This window comes from Nerophis ophidion, linkage group LG13 (assembly GCF_033978795.1).
Source record: "Nerophis ophidion isolate RoL-2023_Sa linkage group LG13, RoL_Noph_v1.0, whole genome shotgun sequence".
NCBI lineage: Eukaryota > Metazoa > Chordata > Actinopteri > Syngnathiformes > Syngnathidae > Nerophis > Nerophis ophidion.
Genome location: NC_084623.1, coordinates 45,611,115 through 45,626,359, shown reverse-complemented (window position 1 = coordinate 45,626,359; position 15,245 = coordinate 45,611,115). Strand labels below are relative to the sequence as shown.

The following is a 15,245-nucleotide window of genomic DNA, read 5'->3' as shown; positions in this document are numbered from 1 at the left end:
CATCCATCATCTTCCGCTTATCCGAGGTCGGGTCGCGGGGGCAACAGCCTAAGCAGGGAAACCCAGACTTCCCTCTCCCCAGCCACTTCGTCTAGCTCTTCCCGGGGGATCCCGAGGCGTTCCCAGGCCAGCCGGGAGACATAGTCTTCCCAACGTGTCCTGGGTCTTCCCCGTGGCCTCCTACCGGTTGGACGTGCCCTAAACACCTCCCTAGGGAGGCGTTCGGGTGGCATCCTGACCAGATGCCCGAACCACCTCATCTGGCTCCTCTCGATGTGGAGGAGCAGTGGCTTTACTTTGAGCTCCTCCCGGATGGCAGAGCTTCTCACCCTATCTCTAAGGGAGAGCCCCGCCAGCCGGCGGAGGAAACTCATTTCGGCCGCTTGTACCCGTGATCTTATCCTTTCGGTCATGACCCAAAGCTCATGACCATAGGTGAGGATGGGAACGGAGATCGACCGGTAAATTGAGAGCTGTGCTTTCCGGCTCAGCTCCTTCTTCACCACAACGGATCGATACAACGTCCGCATTACTGAAGACGCCGCACCGATCCGCCTGTCGATCTCATGATCCACTCTTCCCTCACTTGTGAACAAAACTCCTAGGTACTTGAACTCCTCCACTTGGGGCAGGGTCTCCTCCCCAACACGGAGATGGCATTCCACCCTTTTCCGGGCGAGAACCATGGACTCGGACTTGGAGGTGCTGATTTTCATTCCGGTCGCTTCACACTCGGCTGCGAACCGATCCAGCGGGAGCTGAAGATCCCGGTCAGATGAAGCCATCAGGACCACATCATCTGCAAAAAGCAGAGACCTAATCCTGCGGTCACCAAACCGGAACCCCTCAACGCCTTGACTGCGCCTAGAAATTCTGTCCATAAAAGTTATGAACAGAATCGGTGACAAAGGACAGCCTTGGCGGAGTCCAACCCTCACTGGAAATGTGTTCGACTTACTGCCGGCAATGCGAACCAAGCTCTAGCACTGATCGTACAGGGAATGGACCGCCACAATAAGACAGTCCGATACCCCATACTCTCTGAGCACTCCCCACAGGACTTCCCGAGGGGCACGGTCGAATGCCTTCTCCAAGTCCACAAAGCACATGTAGACTGGTTGGGCAAACTCCCATGCACCCTCAAAAACCCTGCCGAGAGTATAGAGCTGGTCCACAGTTCCACGACCAGGACGAAAACCACACTTTTCCTCCTGAATCCGAGGTTCGACTATCCGGCGTAGCCTCCTCTCCAGTACACCTGAATAAACCTTACCGGGAAGGCTGGGAGTGTGATCCCACGATAGTTGGAACACACCCTACGGTCCCCCTTCTTAAAAAGAGGAACCACCACCCCGGTCTGCCAATCCAGAGGTACCGCCCCCGATGTCCACGCGATGCTGCAAAGTCTTGTCAACCAAGACAGCCCCACAGCATCCAGAGCCTTAAGGAATTCCGGGCGGGTCTCATCCACCCCTGGGGCCTTGCCACCGAGGAGCTTTTTAACTACCTCAGCGACCTCAGCCCCAGAAATAGGAGAGTCCACCACAGATTCCCCAGGCACTGCTTCCTCATAGGAAGACGTGTTGGTGGGATTGAGGAGGTCTTCGAAGTATTCCTTCCACCTATCCACAACATCCGCAGTTGAGGTCAGCAGAACACCATCCGCACCATACACGGTGTTGATAGTGCGCTGCTTCCCCTTCCTGAGGCGGCGGACGGTGGTCCAGAATCGCTTCGAAGCCGTCCGGAAGTCGTTTTCCATGGCTTCCCCGAACTCCTCCCATGTCCGAGTTTTTGCCTCCGCGACCGCTGAAGCTGCACACCGCTTGGCCTGTCGGTACCTGTCCACTGCCTCCGGAGTCCTATGAGCCAGAAGGACCCGATAGGACTCCTTCTTCAGCTTGACGGCATCCCTCACCGCTGGTGTCCACCAAGGGGTTTTAGGATTGCCGCCCCGACAAGCACCAACTACCTTGCGGCCACAGCTCCGATCTGCCGCCTCGACAATAGAGGTGCGGAACATGGTCCACTCGGACTCAATATCCAGCACCTCCCTCGTGACATGTTCAAAATTCTTCCGGAGGTGGGAATTGAAACTTTGTCTGACAGGAGACTCAGCCAGACGTTCCCAGCAGACCCTCACAATGCGTTTGGGCCCGCCAGGTCTGTCCGGCATCCTCCCCCACCATCGCGGCCAACTCACCACCAGGTGGTGATCGGTAGAAAGCTCCGCCCCTCTCTTCACCCGAGTGTCCAAAACATAAGGCCGCAAATCCGATGACACAACTACAAAGTCGATCATGGAACTGCGGCCTAGGGTGTCCTGGTGCCAAGTGCACATATGGACACCCTTATGTTTGAACATGGTGTTTGTTATGGACAAACTGTGACGAGCACAAAAGTCCAATAACAAAACACCACTCGGGTTCAGATCCGGGCGGCCATTCTTCCCAATCACCCCTCTCCAGGTTTCACTGTCGTTGCCAACGTGAGCGTTGAAGTCTCCCAGTAGGACAAGGGAATCACCCGGGGGAGCACTTTCCAGTACTCCCTCGAGTGTTCCCAAAAAGGGTGGGTACTCTGAACTGCTGTCTGGTGCGTAAGCACAAACAACATAGCTCCTAGGATCTTTGGGACACGCAAACTCCTCTACCACGATAAGGTTGCAGCTCAGAGAGGAGAAAAAAATCAATGGTGTCCTGCATTATTGATCTTTTAGGGCCTTAATTACTAAATACTGCATATTTCAGTTTTACTATAAAAAACAAAGTTGTTTTTGACCGAAAAGCCATAAAACCTTTTTTTTTTTAAAGTTGATATTGAGATTTACTGTAAGCGTTAAATAAAAAATAACAATAAAAATTTGACTTATTTTGAACATTTTAATAACTGAGACCCTTTATGGTCCCCGGGACCCCTATAGATAAAATACTTTTTTTTTTTTTAAATCCATATATTTTGTTAAGGTTCGAAAATAAAAAATATCAAAATGGCCCCCGCATGCTTTAAAGTTTGGACACCCCTGATCCAAATGAACGCCCCCGATGTCACCTAGTGAATTTTAAAGAGGACCTAAGATGATTTTAATCTATATTTAAAACACCATCCAGCGCTACACTCACTTTTATAAGTTGAGTCTGTCTGCAAGATGTTGGATTCTGAAGGTAAAGAGCATTTTGTGTAGGACCTTTTGTTGAGCTCAGTGAGCCCTGGCCTATTCCCCTGCCGACCACTGTGGGACCTGCTTTTGTTTGCTTATTCATGGTGTGCACTTATGCCCCATCGCCTTTTGTTACACTTTTTGGATTTATTTAATTTTGGCTTTTTGTAATTATACCTTGCCTCCCATCTCTACATCCTGGGGTCACCTCCCTGACCCATTCCTAACACATTATATACAATACAGGCCAAAAGTTTGGACACACCTTCTCATTTCAATGCATTTTCTTTATTTTGATGACTATTTACACTGTAGATTGTCACTGAAGGCATCAAAACTATGACACCCGTGAAGTTTTGCTGGATAAAACATGTTCAAATGTATTTTACAGGTAATTTTATTTCACAAAGAGCGCTGATTCATTTAGTATGCTTGTGTGAGTCCTGTGTTGGTAGGCATTAAATAGGTGCTAAGAGAATGAGGATGGCAGCTCACTTCCTTTAAGTCTGGGTTCTCTGCAGCACTTGCCAGATAAAGGGTCCGCAAAACAACACAGGTTTTACCTCTGAATCGATGGCGCCAGGGAGGGTAATTAAAAGTTGAACGCTTGAGGGTTTATTGCGTGTGTTAATCGCCTGGTAATTGACAATAATTGACAGAGTCCGCCATCATGGATATATCAGTACGTGACCTCGGCCGTCTCCACGGCTCAATTTGGATCACGTTTGATAATCCTCATCTTGCCTTTTACTCCCTCGCTCCTCCCCAGCCTCTCGTTTTCATAAGCGTGCCATCTGTGCACCGTCGCACTTGTTCATTTCAGCCTCGCTGCATTCCCTATTCGTAGAAGACATGATCAATCTTATTACTTTCTACCTTTTCCAAGTCATACACCATCGAATAATTCATGGCATCAATTTAAAGGGGAACATAATCACAATTTCTGAAGGGTTAAAACCAATAAAAATCAGTTCCCAGTGGCTTATTTTATTTTTTGAAGTTTTTCTCCAAATTTTACCCATCACGCAATATCCCGAAAAACGGCTTCAAAGTGCCGGATTTACACCATCCTTATATCCACCCGTCTATTGTCCTGTGACGTCACTGCGTGAAGCCACCCGAAACAAACATGGCGGATAGCAAAGAAAGGTATAGCATAGTCCAGGGGCCGGGAACCTTTTTTGGCTGAGAGAGCCATGAAAGCCAAAAATTTAAAAATGTATTTCCGTGAGAGCCAAATAATATTTTTTTAACACTGACTACAACTAAATGCGTGCATTTTTGAGTACGACCAACATATTTAGAGTACAATAAGTCTCTTGTTGTTCGAGATTCTACCTCAGTAGAAGCATTTAAATCTCACCTTAAAACTCATTTGTATACTCTAGCCTTTAAATAGACCTCCTTTTTAGACCAGTTGATCTGCCGCTTTTTTTCTTTTTCTCCTCTGTCCCCCCCTCCCTTGTGGAGGAGGTCTGGTCCAATGACCGTGGATGAAGTACTGGCTGTCCAGAGTCGGGACCCAGGATGGACCGCTCGCCTGTGTATCGGTTGGGGACATCTCTACGCTGCTGATCCGCCTCCGCTTGGAATGGTTTCCTGTGGACGGGACTCTCGCTGCGGTCCTGGATCCGCTTTAAACTGAACTCTCGCGGCTGTGTTGGAGCCACTATGGATTGAACTTTCACAGTATCATGTTAGACCCGCTCGACATCCATTGCTTTCGGTTACCTAGAAGGGGGGGATTGCCCACATTTGAGGTCCTCTCCAAGGTTTCTCATAGTCATCATTGTCACTGGCGTCCCACTGGGTGTGAATTCTCCCTGCCCACTGGGTGTGAGTTTTCCTTGCCCTTTTGTGGGTTCTTCCGAGGATGTCGTAGTGGTTTGTACAGTCCTTTGAGACATTTGTGATTTAGGGCTATATAAATAAACATTGATTGATTGATTGATTGTTCTTTTTGATAACATTGTTATTCTGAAACTAACAGATAAGAAATAAAAAACTTCAATCAATCAATGTTTATTTATATAGCCCTAAATCACAAACCACTACGACTACGGCATCCTCGGAAGACTTCTTACCATGAATGCGACTTCTAGAAAACGGATTGATGGATTAAAATGCATGAGAATGTTTTACATTTTGAACATTATTTTTAACACTGTGAATACAGCTGAGATAGGCTGCAGCACCCCCTGCGACCCGAACGGGACAAGCGGTAGTAAATGGATGGATGGATGGATTACCAGCGGAATTATTCATTACTTATTGTGTTAAGCAATGTCAGCTAAAATTTATCAGAGAGCCAGATGCAGTCATCAAAAGAGCCACATCTGGTTCGAGAGCCATAGGTTCCCTACCCCTGGCATAGTAGCTCGGATTCAGACTCAGATTTCAGCGGCGCAAGCGATTCAACAGATTATGCATGTATTGAAACGGATGGTTGGAGTGTGGAGGCAGGTAGCGAAAACAAAATTGAAGAAGAAACTGAAGCTATAGAGCCATATCACGACAGACAGAGGCACGGGAGGAAGCGATGACGAATTCGGCAATCGGCTTCTAACCAACGATTGGTATGTGTTTGTTTGGCATTAAATGTGGGTGGAGGGAAAGGCTGGATGCAGATATAGCTACAAATGAGGCATAATGATGCAATATGTACATACAGCTAGCCTAAATAGCATGTTAGCATTGATTAGCTTGCAGTCATGCCGTGACCAAATATGTCTGATTAGCACATAAGTCAATAACATCAACAAAACTCATCTTTGTGCATTCATGCACGTTGGAAATGCATCTGCTTTGAGTGTCGCAGGATATCCACACATTCTTGCCATCTCTGTCGTAGCATAGCTGTCGTCGGTAAAGTGTGCGGAACAAACGAGGGGCTTTCGCATCTTTTGACCACTGGTGCAACTTGAATCCGTCTCTGTTCGTGTTGTTACACCCTCCGACAACACACCGACGAGGCATGATGTCTCCAAGGTACGGGAAAACAGTCGAAAAAACAAAAAATAACAGAGCTGATTTGACTTAGTGCGTGTAATGAGATTGAGAAAATGACGTCATCGCTCCGACAGGCTATCAATTGAAAGGCGTTTAAATCGCCAAATTCACCCTTTTAGAGTTCGGAAATCGGTTAAAAAAACATATTGTCTTTTTTCTCCAACATCAAGGTATATATTGACGCTTACATTGGTCTGGTGATAATGTTTCCCTTTAAACTCGTTGAAGACTGCCAACCTGTTCTTTGGTAGCCTTTGTTAAACTCCACCCAGGTTTTTTTTTATTGTTTTTTTTTTTGTTTGTTTTAACAGTCCAAAGTCATTTGGACTGTTATTCTCCATAAATCAGGCAGGAATACACAAAATGCAGAAAAGCGCGGAAGCTATGGCGAAGTTTAAAACAGGAATGAAAACGAACATAACTATTGCGTGAAGCAAACAAGACAGCCAGCCTGAGTGTGGCGAAAAGCAGGAATCAGTAGCTCTCTGATTAGTGCCCGGGAGCAGGTGAGCATCTCGAACACTAATCAGAGGCAGGTGAAAATAATCAGCACCCATGGCAACCAAGAACACACAAACCCAGGGTTTCTGAAACAGAACTAAGGGAGTCTTTAAAGGGGAACATTATCACAATTTCAAAAGGGTTAAAAACAATAAAAATCAGTTCCCAGTGGCTTGTTGTATTTTTTGAAGATTTTTTCAAAATTTTACCGGTCCCGGAATATCCCTAAATAAAGCTTTAAAGTGCCTTATTTTAGCTATCTTTGAAACCACTGTCCATTTCTCTGTGACGTCATACAGTGCTGCCAATACAAACAACATGGCGGTTACCACAGCAAGATATAGCGACATTAGCTCGGATTCAGAATCGGATTTCAGCGGCTTAAGCGATTCAACAGATTACGCATGTATTGAAACAGATGGTCGGAGTATGGAGGCAGATAGCGAAAACGAAATTGAAGAAGAAATTGAAGCTATTGAGCGAATAGCTATTGACGCTATTCGGCCATAGCATGGGCGTACCTAATGAAGTGGCCCATAGCATGTCTGCCTTATTAGCATCGCCGGTAAAATGTGCGGACCAAACGATCAGGACTTTCGCATCTTGTGACACTGGAGCAACTTAAATCCGTCAATTGGTAAGTGTTTGTTTCGCATTAAATGTGGGTATCTAGTTTCAAATGTACATACAGCTAGCGTAAATAGCATGTTAGCATCGATTAGCATAGCATGTTAGCATCGATTAGCTGGCAGTCATGCCGTGACCAAATATGTCTGATTAGCACATAAGTCAACAACATCAACAAAACTCACCTTTGTGATTTTGTTGACTTAATCGTTGCAAATGCATCTGCAGGTTATCCATACATCTCTGTGCCATGTCTGTCTTAGCATCGCCGGTCAAATGTGAAGACACTTTGGTACATTCAATGGGGGTCTGGCGGCAGATTTCTTGCCAGTGGTGCAACTTGAATCCCTCCCTGTTAGTGTTGTTACACCCTCCGACAACACACCGACGAGGCATGATGTCTCCAAGGTTCCAAAAATAGTCGAAAAAAGGGAAAATAACAGAGCTGAGACCCGGTGTTTGTAATGTGAAAATGAATATGGCGGGTGTGTTACCTCGGTGACGTCAAGTTCTGACGTCATCGCTAAAAGAGCGATAAACAGAAAGGCGTTTAATTTGCAAAAATTCACCCATTTAGAGTTCGGAAATCGGTTGAAAAAATACATGGTCTTTTTTCTGCAACATCAAGGTATATATTGACTCTTGCATAGGTTTGGTGATAATGTTCCCCTGTCCGGATCATCACAGGTTTGAGTTGCTCAACATGAGGACCTAATTCATGTTGATTCACAGGCGTGGCCACCGCTGCTGCCCACTGCTCCCTCTCCTCAAGGATGATGGGTCAAATGCAGAGAATGATTTCGCCAGACCTAATGTGTGTGTGACAATCATTGGCACTTGAACTTTAACTTTAATTTTACAACTGGCATCCACATTAACAACAGGTGTGAAGTGCCATCTAAAACTGGTCTTTTCGAGCCCGCTTTGATGCAAAAATCATCAATTCCATCATCATACGAAACCGGTTGTGCAGCTGTGTGATTGATGCTGTGTGATTAGTGCAAGTCCAGAGAGACGCGTTTGTGACATCGAGGACCTCAAATGCGTTTTAATAAGCTTCACGGATTTGCCCGTCAGTCAACCGGAGTCAGGTGAGTCACTGCCAACCAGAAGTTGACAGCGATCCTGTTCTGTCTCCCTTTAATGTTTGTCTGCTCTTGAATGGGATTGGTGATGAAAATATTAATTTCCCCTCGGGGATTATTAAAGTATTTCTGAGTCTGACTCTTATATAAATAACTTGTTTGTCATGTATTCATAATAATCCTAAAATGCATGTAAATAAATTTAGGTTTGAGTTAACATCTAAATGTCCTCCAAAAAGCACACAAAGTTGAATCAATCAATCAATCAATGTTTATTTATATAGCCCTAAATCACAAGTGTCTCAAAGGGCTGCACAAGCCACAACAACGTCTGCGGTACAGAGCCCACATAAGGGCAAGGAAAAGCTCACCCCAGTGGGACGTCGGTGACAATGACTATGAGAAACCTTGGAGAGGACGCATATGTGGGCAGTCCCGCAGCCCTGTTTGGCTGCAGGACTGCAGGCCACGTACCCCGCCACACCCGTGTTTTGTCACAGAGAAGTTTAAAAAAATGTGGTTCCATTCGTAATGCTATCATATCAATCAATCAATCAATGTTTACTTATATAGCCCTAAATCACTAGTGTCTCAAAGGGCTGCACAAACCACTACGACATCCTCGGTAGGCCCACATAAGGGCAAGGAAAACTCACACCCAGTGGGACATCGGTGACAATAATGACCCAGTGGGACGTCGGTGACAATGATGACTATGAGAACCTTGGAGAGGAGGAAAGCAATGGATGTCGAGCGGGTCTAACATGATACTGTGAAAGTTCAATCCATAATGGATCCAACACAGTCGCGAGAGTCCAGTCCAAAGCGGATCCAACACAGCAGCGAGAGTCCCGTTCACAGCGGAGCCAGCAGGAAACCATCCCAAGCGGAGGCGGATCAGCAGCGCAGAGATGTCCCCAGCCGATACACAGGCGAGCAGTACATGGCCACCGGATCGGACCGGACTCCCTCCACAAAGGAGAGTGGGACATAGAAGAAAAAGAAAAGAAACGGCAGATCAACTGGTCTAAAAAGGGAGTCTATTTAAAGGCTAGAGTATACAAATGAGTTTTAAGGTGAGACTTAAATGCTTCTACTGAGGTGGCATCTCGAACTGTTACCGGGAGGGCATTCCAGAGTACTGGAGCCCGAAATGAAAAAGCTCTACAGCCCGCAGACTTTTTTTGGGCTTTGGGAATCACTAATAAGCCGGAGTCCTTTGAACGCAGATTTCTTGCCGGGACATATGGTACAATACAATCGGCAAGATAGGATGGAGCTAGACCGTGTAGTATTTTATACGTAAGTAGTAAAACCTTAAAGTCACATCTTAAGTGCACAGGAAGCCAGTGCAGGTGAGCCAGTACAGGCGTAATGTGATCAAACTTTCTTGTTCTTGTCAAAAGTCTAGCAGCCGCATTTTGTACCAACTGTAATCTTTTAATGCTAGACATGGGGAGACCCGAAAATAATACGTTACAGTAATCGAGGCGAGACGTAACAAACGCATGGATAATGATCTCAGCGTCTTTAGTGGACAGAATGGAGCGAATTTTAGCGATATTGCGGAGATGAAAGAAGGCCGTTTTAGTAACGCTTTTAATGTGTGCCTCAAAGGAGAGAGTTGGGTCGAAGATAATACCCAGATTCTTTACCGTGTCGCCTTGTTTAATTGTTTAGTTGTCAAATGTTAGAGTTGTATTATTAAATAGAGTTCGGTGTCTAGCAGGGCCGATAATCAGCATTTCCGTTTTTTTGGCGTTGAGTTGCAAAAAGTTAGCGGACATCCATTGTTTAATTTCATTAAGACACGCCTCCAGCTGACTACAATCCGGCATGTTGGTCAGCTTTAGGGGCATGTAGAGTTGGGTGTCATCAGCATAACAGTGAAAGCTAACACTGTATTTGCGTATGATGTCACCTAGCGGCAGCATGTAGATGCTGAAGAGTACAGGGCCAAGGACCGAACCCTGGGGAACTCCACACGTTACCTTAACGTAGTCCGAGGTCACATTGTTATGGGAGACACACTGCATCCTATCAGTAAGATAAGAGTTAAACCAAGACAGGGCTAAGTCGGACATACCAATTCGTGTTTTGATACGTTCTAATAACAGATATTTGTGAGGTACACTTCAAGTTAATTTAAAATTAAGTTAGTTAACTTAAAATAAATGATTGTCACACACACACTAGGTGTGGTGAAATGTGTCTTCTGCATTTGACCCATCCCCTTGTTCACCCCCTGGGAGGTAAGGGGAGCAGTGAGCAGCAGCGTTGGCTGCCCCCGGGAATAATTTTTGGTGATTTAACCCCCAATTCCAACCGTTTATGTCGAGTGCCAAGCATGGAGCTAATAGGTCCCATTTTTATACTCTTTGGTAGGACTCGGCCGGGGTTTGAACTGACGACCTACCGATCTCAGGGAGGTCACTCTAACCACAAGGCCACTGAGCATGGTAATTAAAAAAATGTAATGGTAAAAAATGAATGTTGATGTCAATAAACACACCTTTTGTGTAGACTATGTAAATCCCTGTTATCTGACCACTCGTTCTTATCAACACGTTGCATAATCTGTCATTCCGAATCGGGCATCAAAGGGTCGTCCCCAGCTCACATCACACTAATGTCGACTATTGCATATTAAATCCTCCGTCTCCACATAACCGCCTTCCCCTCTATCTCGGCGAACTCTTGACCTCGCTTCCACACGCTCGCTCGCTCGCTCTCACAGATGCAATAACCTTTTTGAAGTCTCTTGCCGTCAGCGTTATTGCAAATTTTTGTGTCGTCTTATAGCGTGATGATGACCGTCCCTCATTATTCTTCATTTAAAAAAAAAAAATAACATGTCACAAAGGCAACGTCGTGCGCTCACCTCACACTGTGTGCAAAAAAAAAACAACCCTCCCATCTTTATTAAAATAAAAGTTTCTTCTTTCTTTGTGCGATTGATTGGGCCAATCAAATGCCTTCAAACACGTTGACGAAACAGATTAGCGAGGTCTCGATCCGTTTCGTGTCTCATGATGCGTCACTAAGGATCTTTCCTTTTGGAATAACAACTTTAATTCTTTCATGTTTTTTGTTTTTTTTCCCTAATTATTATGCGATGAGAGGAGGCATTCTAGCATGTCTATGACAACAAGAAAATAAGCAGCCGTGTGTTCGTCGGGGAGGATGCCGGCAGGGACCTTCGACACACAGCGGGAAGAACATATGGTGGGAAAGTCACATGGATACTAAACATGTACTCACTGCCGCCATCTTACTAAAGCTAAGGCAGGGGTCCTTAACCTTTTTTGCACCAGGGACCGGTTTAATAAAGGCATTAGTTTCACAAACCGGCCTTCCACGTGTGGCAGAAAGATACAGCAAATAATCTATCCATCCATCCATCTTCTTCCGCTTATCCGAGGTCGGGTCGCGGGGGCAGCAGCCTAAGCAGGGAAGGCCAGACTGTTCTCTCCCCAGCCTGTCACGATCCGCGACTCGGAACGTTTATGGTTTTGCCTTTTGATATGTTTTTCATCATGTTTGTGTCTGGACTCTGCCAATCCTTGTTTGAGCACTTCCTTGTTTGTTTTAGTCACCATGGCAACGTATTGTGCTCCTCCTCACGGGCTCCTGTCACACACCTGTTTCCGATTATTATTTGTGTATTCAAGCCCACCTGATTCCTTAGTTCGTCCTCGGTCCATTGTTTACTTTATGCAACAAGTCCCGTTAAGTATTCTGTTCTATGTCTTTCCATGTAGAAGCATTTAAGTCTCACCTTAAAACTCATCTGTATACTCTAGCCTTTAAATAGACCTCCTTTTTAGACCAGTTGATCTGCCGCTTCTTTTCTTTCTCCTATGTCCCCCCCTCCCTTGTGGAGGGGGTCTGGTCCGATGACCATGGATGAAGTACTGGCTGTCCAGAGTCGAGACCCAGGATGGACCGCTCGTCGGGACCCAGGATGGACCGCTCGCCTGTATCGATTGGGGACATCTCTACGCTGCTGATCCGCCTCCGCTTGAGATGGTCTCCTGTGGACGGGACTCTCGCTGCTGTCTTGGATCCGCTTTGAACTGAACTCTCGCGGCTGTGTTGGAGCCACTATGGATTGAACTTTCACAGTATCATGTTGGACTCGCTCGACATCCATTGCTTTCGGTCCCCTAGAGGGGGGGGGGGGTTGCCCACATCTGAGGTCCTCTCCAAGGTTTCTCATAGTCAGCATTGTCACTGGCGTCCCACTGGATGTGAATTCTCCCTGCCCACTGGGTGTGAGTTTTCCTTGCCCTTTTGTGGGTTCTTCCGCGGATGTTGTAGTCGTAATGATTTGTGCAGTCCTTTGAGACATTTGTGATTTGGGGCTATATAAATAAACATTGATTGATTGATTGATGTGCTAAGTTCCGCCTTAGCTTCGCGTGCGTAGGCCCGCGCTTTATTTTTCCATTTTTGTGTCAGTGTTCTTTTGTTTTATTATATTAAAATCAGTTTCTTACCTGCACTCCTGCCTGATTGGTCGTTGTGCATCCACGAAGTGGCAACTCCGCGCAACAAGTGCGCCGCAACGCGTGACGCAGCCACTTCGTCCAGCTCTTCCCGTGGGATCCCGAGGCGTTCCCAGGTCAGCCGGGAGACGCTCTACAGCCCGCAGACTATTTTTGGGCTCTGGGAATCACTGATAAATCGGAGTTCTTGGAACGCAGATTTCTTGCTGGGACATATGGTACAATACAATCGGCAAGATAGGATGGAGCTAGACCGTGTAGTACTTTATACATAGTCTTCCCAACGTGTCCCATGGCTTCCTACTGGTGGGATGTTCCCTAAACACCTTTCTAGGGAGACGTTCGGGTGGCATCCTGAGTCTATTCGATTATCTTTACATCGTAAAAGTTTTTGTCATGATCCGACTCCCGGATCATACATAGTTTTTGTTCTTTAATCCTTTTTGTGTGGTTTCTGATTACTTTTGGACTCTTCCGATCCCTAGTTTGTGCACTTCCTTGTTTGTTCAGTTACCATCCATCCATTTTCTACCGCTTATTCCCTTTTGGGGTCGCTGGCGCCTATCTCAGCTACAATCGGGCGGAAGGCGGGGTACACCCTGGACAAGTCGCCACCTCATCGCAGGGCCAACACAGATAGACAGACAACATTCACACTCACATTCACACACTAGGGCCAATTTAGTGTTGCCAATCAACCTATCCCCAGGTGCATGTCTTTGGAAGTGGGAGGAAGCCGGAGTACCCGGAGGGAACCCACGCATTCACGGGGAGAACATGCAAACTCCACACAGAAAGATCCCGAGCCTGGATTTGAACCCAGGACTGCAGGACCTTCGTATTGTGAGGCAGACGCACTAACCCCTCTGCCACCGTGAAGCCCTGTTCAGTTACCATGGTTTCTTATTTGTTCCACCTGCTCTACTTCTGTCACGCACCTGTGTTTTGATTGTTACTTTAGTATTTAAGCCTGCCTTCGACCTCAGTTCATTCTAGATCCTTTGTTTGCTTCATGCAACACTCACGCTGGTTACTCTGCTTTGAAAATACTTGTGCTAAGTTAATCCTTAGCTTCTCCTGCGCTCGGCACGTTACTTTGGACTTTCGGACTCCATTGCTAAGTTTTAGCTTAGCTTACTGTGCGTAGGCACACACTTTCTTTTGCTTTTGTACCAGTGTTACCTTTTTGTATTAAAATAAGTCTTACCCGCAATTCCTGCCTGTCTTGGTCCTTGTGCATCTGGGGGTGACTCAAAACGCATCAAATAAATAAATGATAAATGGGTTGTACTTGTATAGCGCTTTTCTACCTTCAAGGTACTCAAAGCGCTTTGACACTACTTCCACATTTACCCATTCACACACACATTCACACACTGATGGAGGGAGCTGCCATGCAAGGCGCCAACCAGTACCCATCAGGAGCAAGGGTGAAGTGTCTTGCTCAGGACACAACGGACATGACGAGGTTGGTACTAGGTGGGAATTGAACCAGGGACGCTCGGGTTGCGCACGGCCACTCTCCCCACTGCGCCACGCCGTCCCACAATGCGTTCCTGACGTGCCAGTTTTGTCTTTACTGTTTGCCTTTCGAGTTTCTCACAAATCAACCATTAATGTCAGTGTTTTTATTTTTTTTTGTCCATTTCAGGGAAAGAAAGTGGAGAGCACAATGCCGTTGTCACTGTTCACCGCCTTGCGCGCCTTCACTCAGCTGTAAGTGCAATCATTTCTTTGTTATGTGAGTGCAATCATTTCTTTGTTATGTGAGCAAAATATATGTACGGTAATTATGCTACCTACTTTCCCTTAAAGCAGGGGTTTGTTATGACTGACCTGTACTTGGTATCATTACAGTGGATGTCAGGTGTAGATCCACTAATAGCGTTTTTTTACATTTTGACGCCGGTGGACTACGGTGTGTAGTGAAGCATGTTTAGCTATTCCTCGTCCTGCAGGGATGATACTTGTAAGAAACTTACTTTATTTGTCACCATGGAGGCGAGGATTAGTGATTTAGAAGAAACACTGCCGACTGCGGCTGGACTTAAAGCACCTCTTCCTGAGGGCGTTTCAGTGTTATAACTTCACCTATATCGTTAGTTTTTAAGCCAAAATGCGTCCGTTCTCCCTTTTCGGTCCACACACTGTGTCTGCTTGTAAGTACTCCGTGATTGTGCGCTGCCAAACATGCTTGTCTACTCGCGAACCAGCAATGACACAATGTGACGACGGCGGGGGGGGCGGGGTACCGGTATTTTTCAGAGGCGGTATGGTACCGAATGTGACTCATTAGTATCGCAGTACTATACCGTACAACCCTAATATATATACACACACATACATATATATATA

General features: G+C 46.1%; 1 protein-coding gene across 5 annotated transcripts in view; it reads left to right on the top strand.

Annotated features, from left to right (window-relative positions):
- The window catches only part of sphkap (SPHK1 interactor, AKAP domain containing), a 393,096-nt gene that overhangs the window by 213,702 nt on the left and 164,149 nt on the right, over positions 1-15,245 (top strand). For all 5 annotated transcript variants that reach the window (XM_061919048.1, XM_061919045.1, XM_061919049.1 and 2 more), the window contains one exon: positions 14,542-14,606. In XM_061919048.1, coding sequence (XP_061775032.1) covers positions 14,542-14,606 — 65 coding nt within the window. The remainder of the gene's footprint in view (positions 1-14,541; positions 14,607-15,245) is intronic.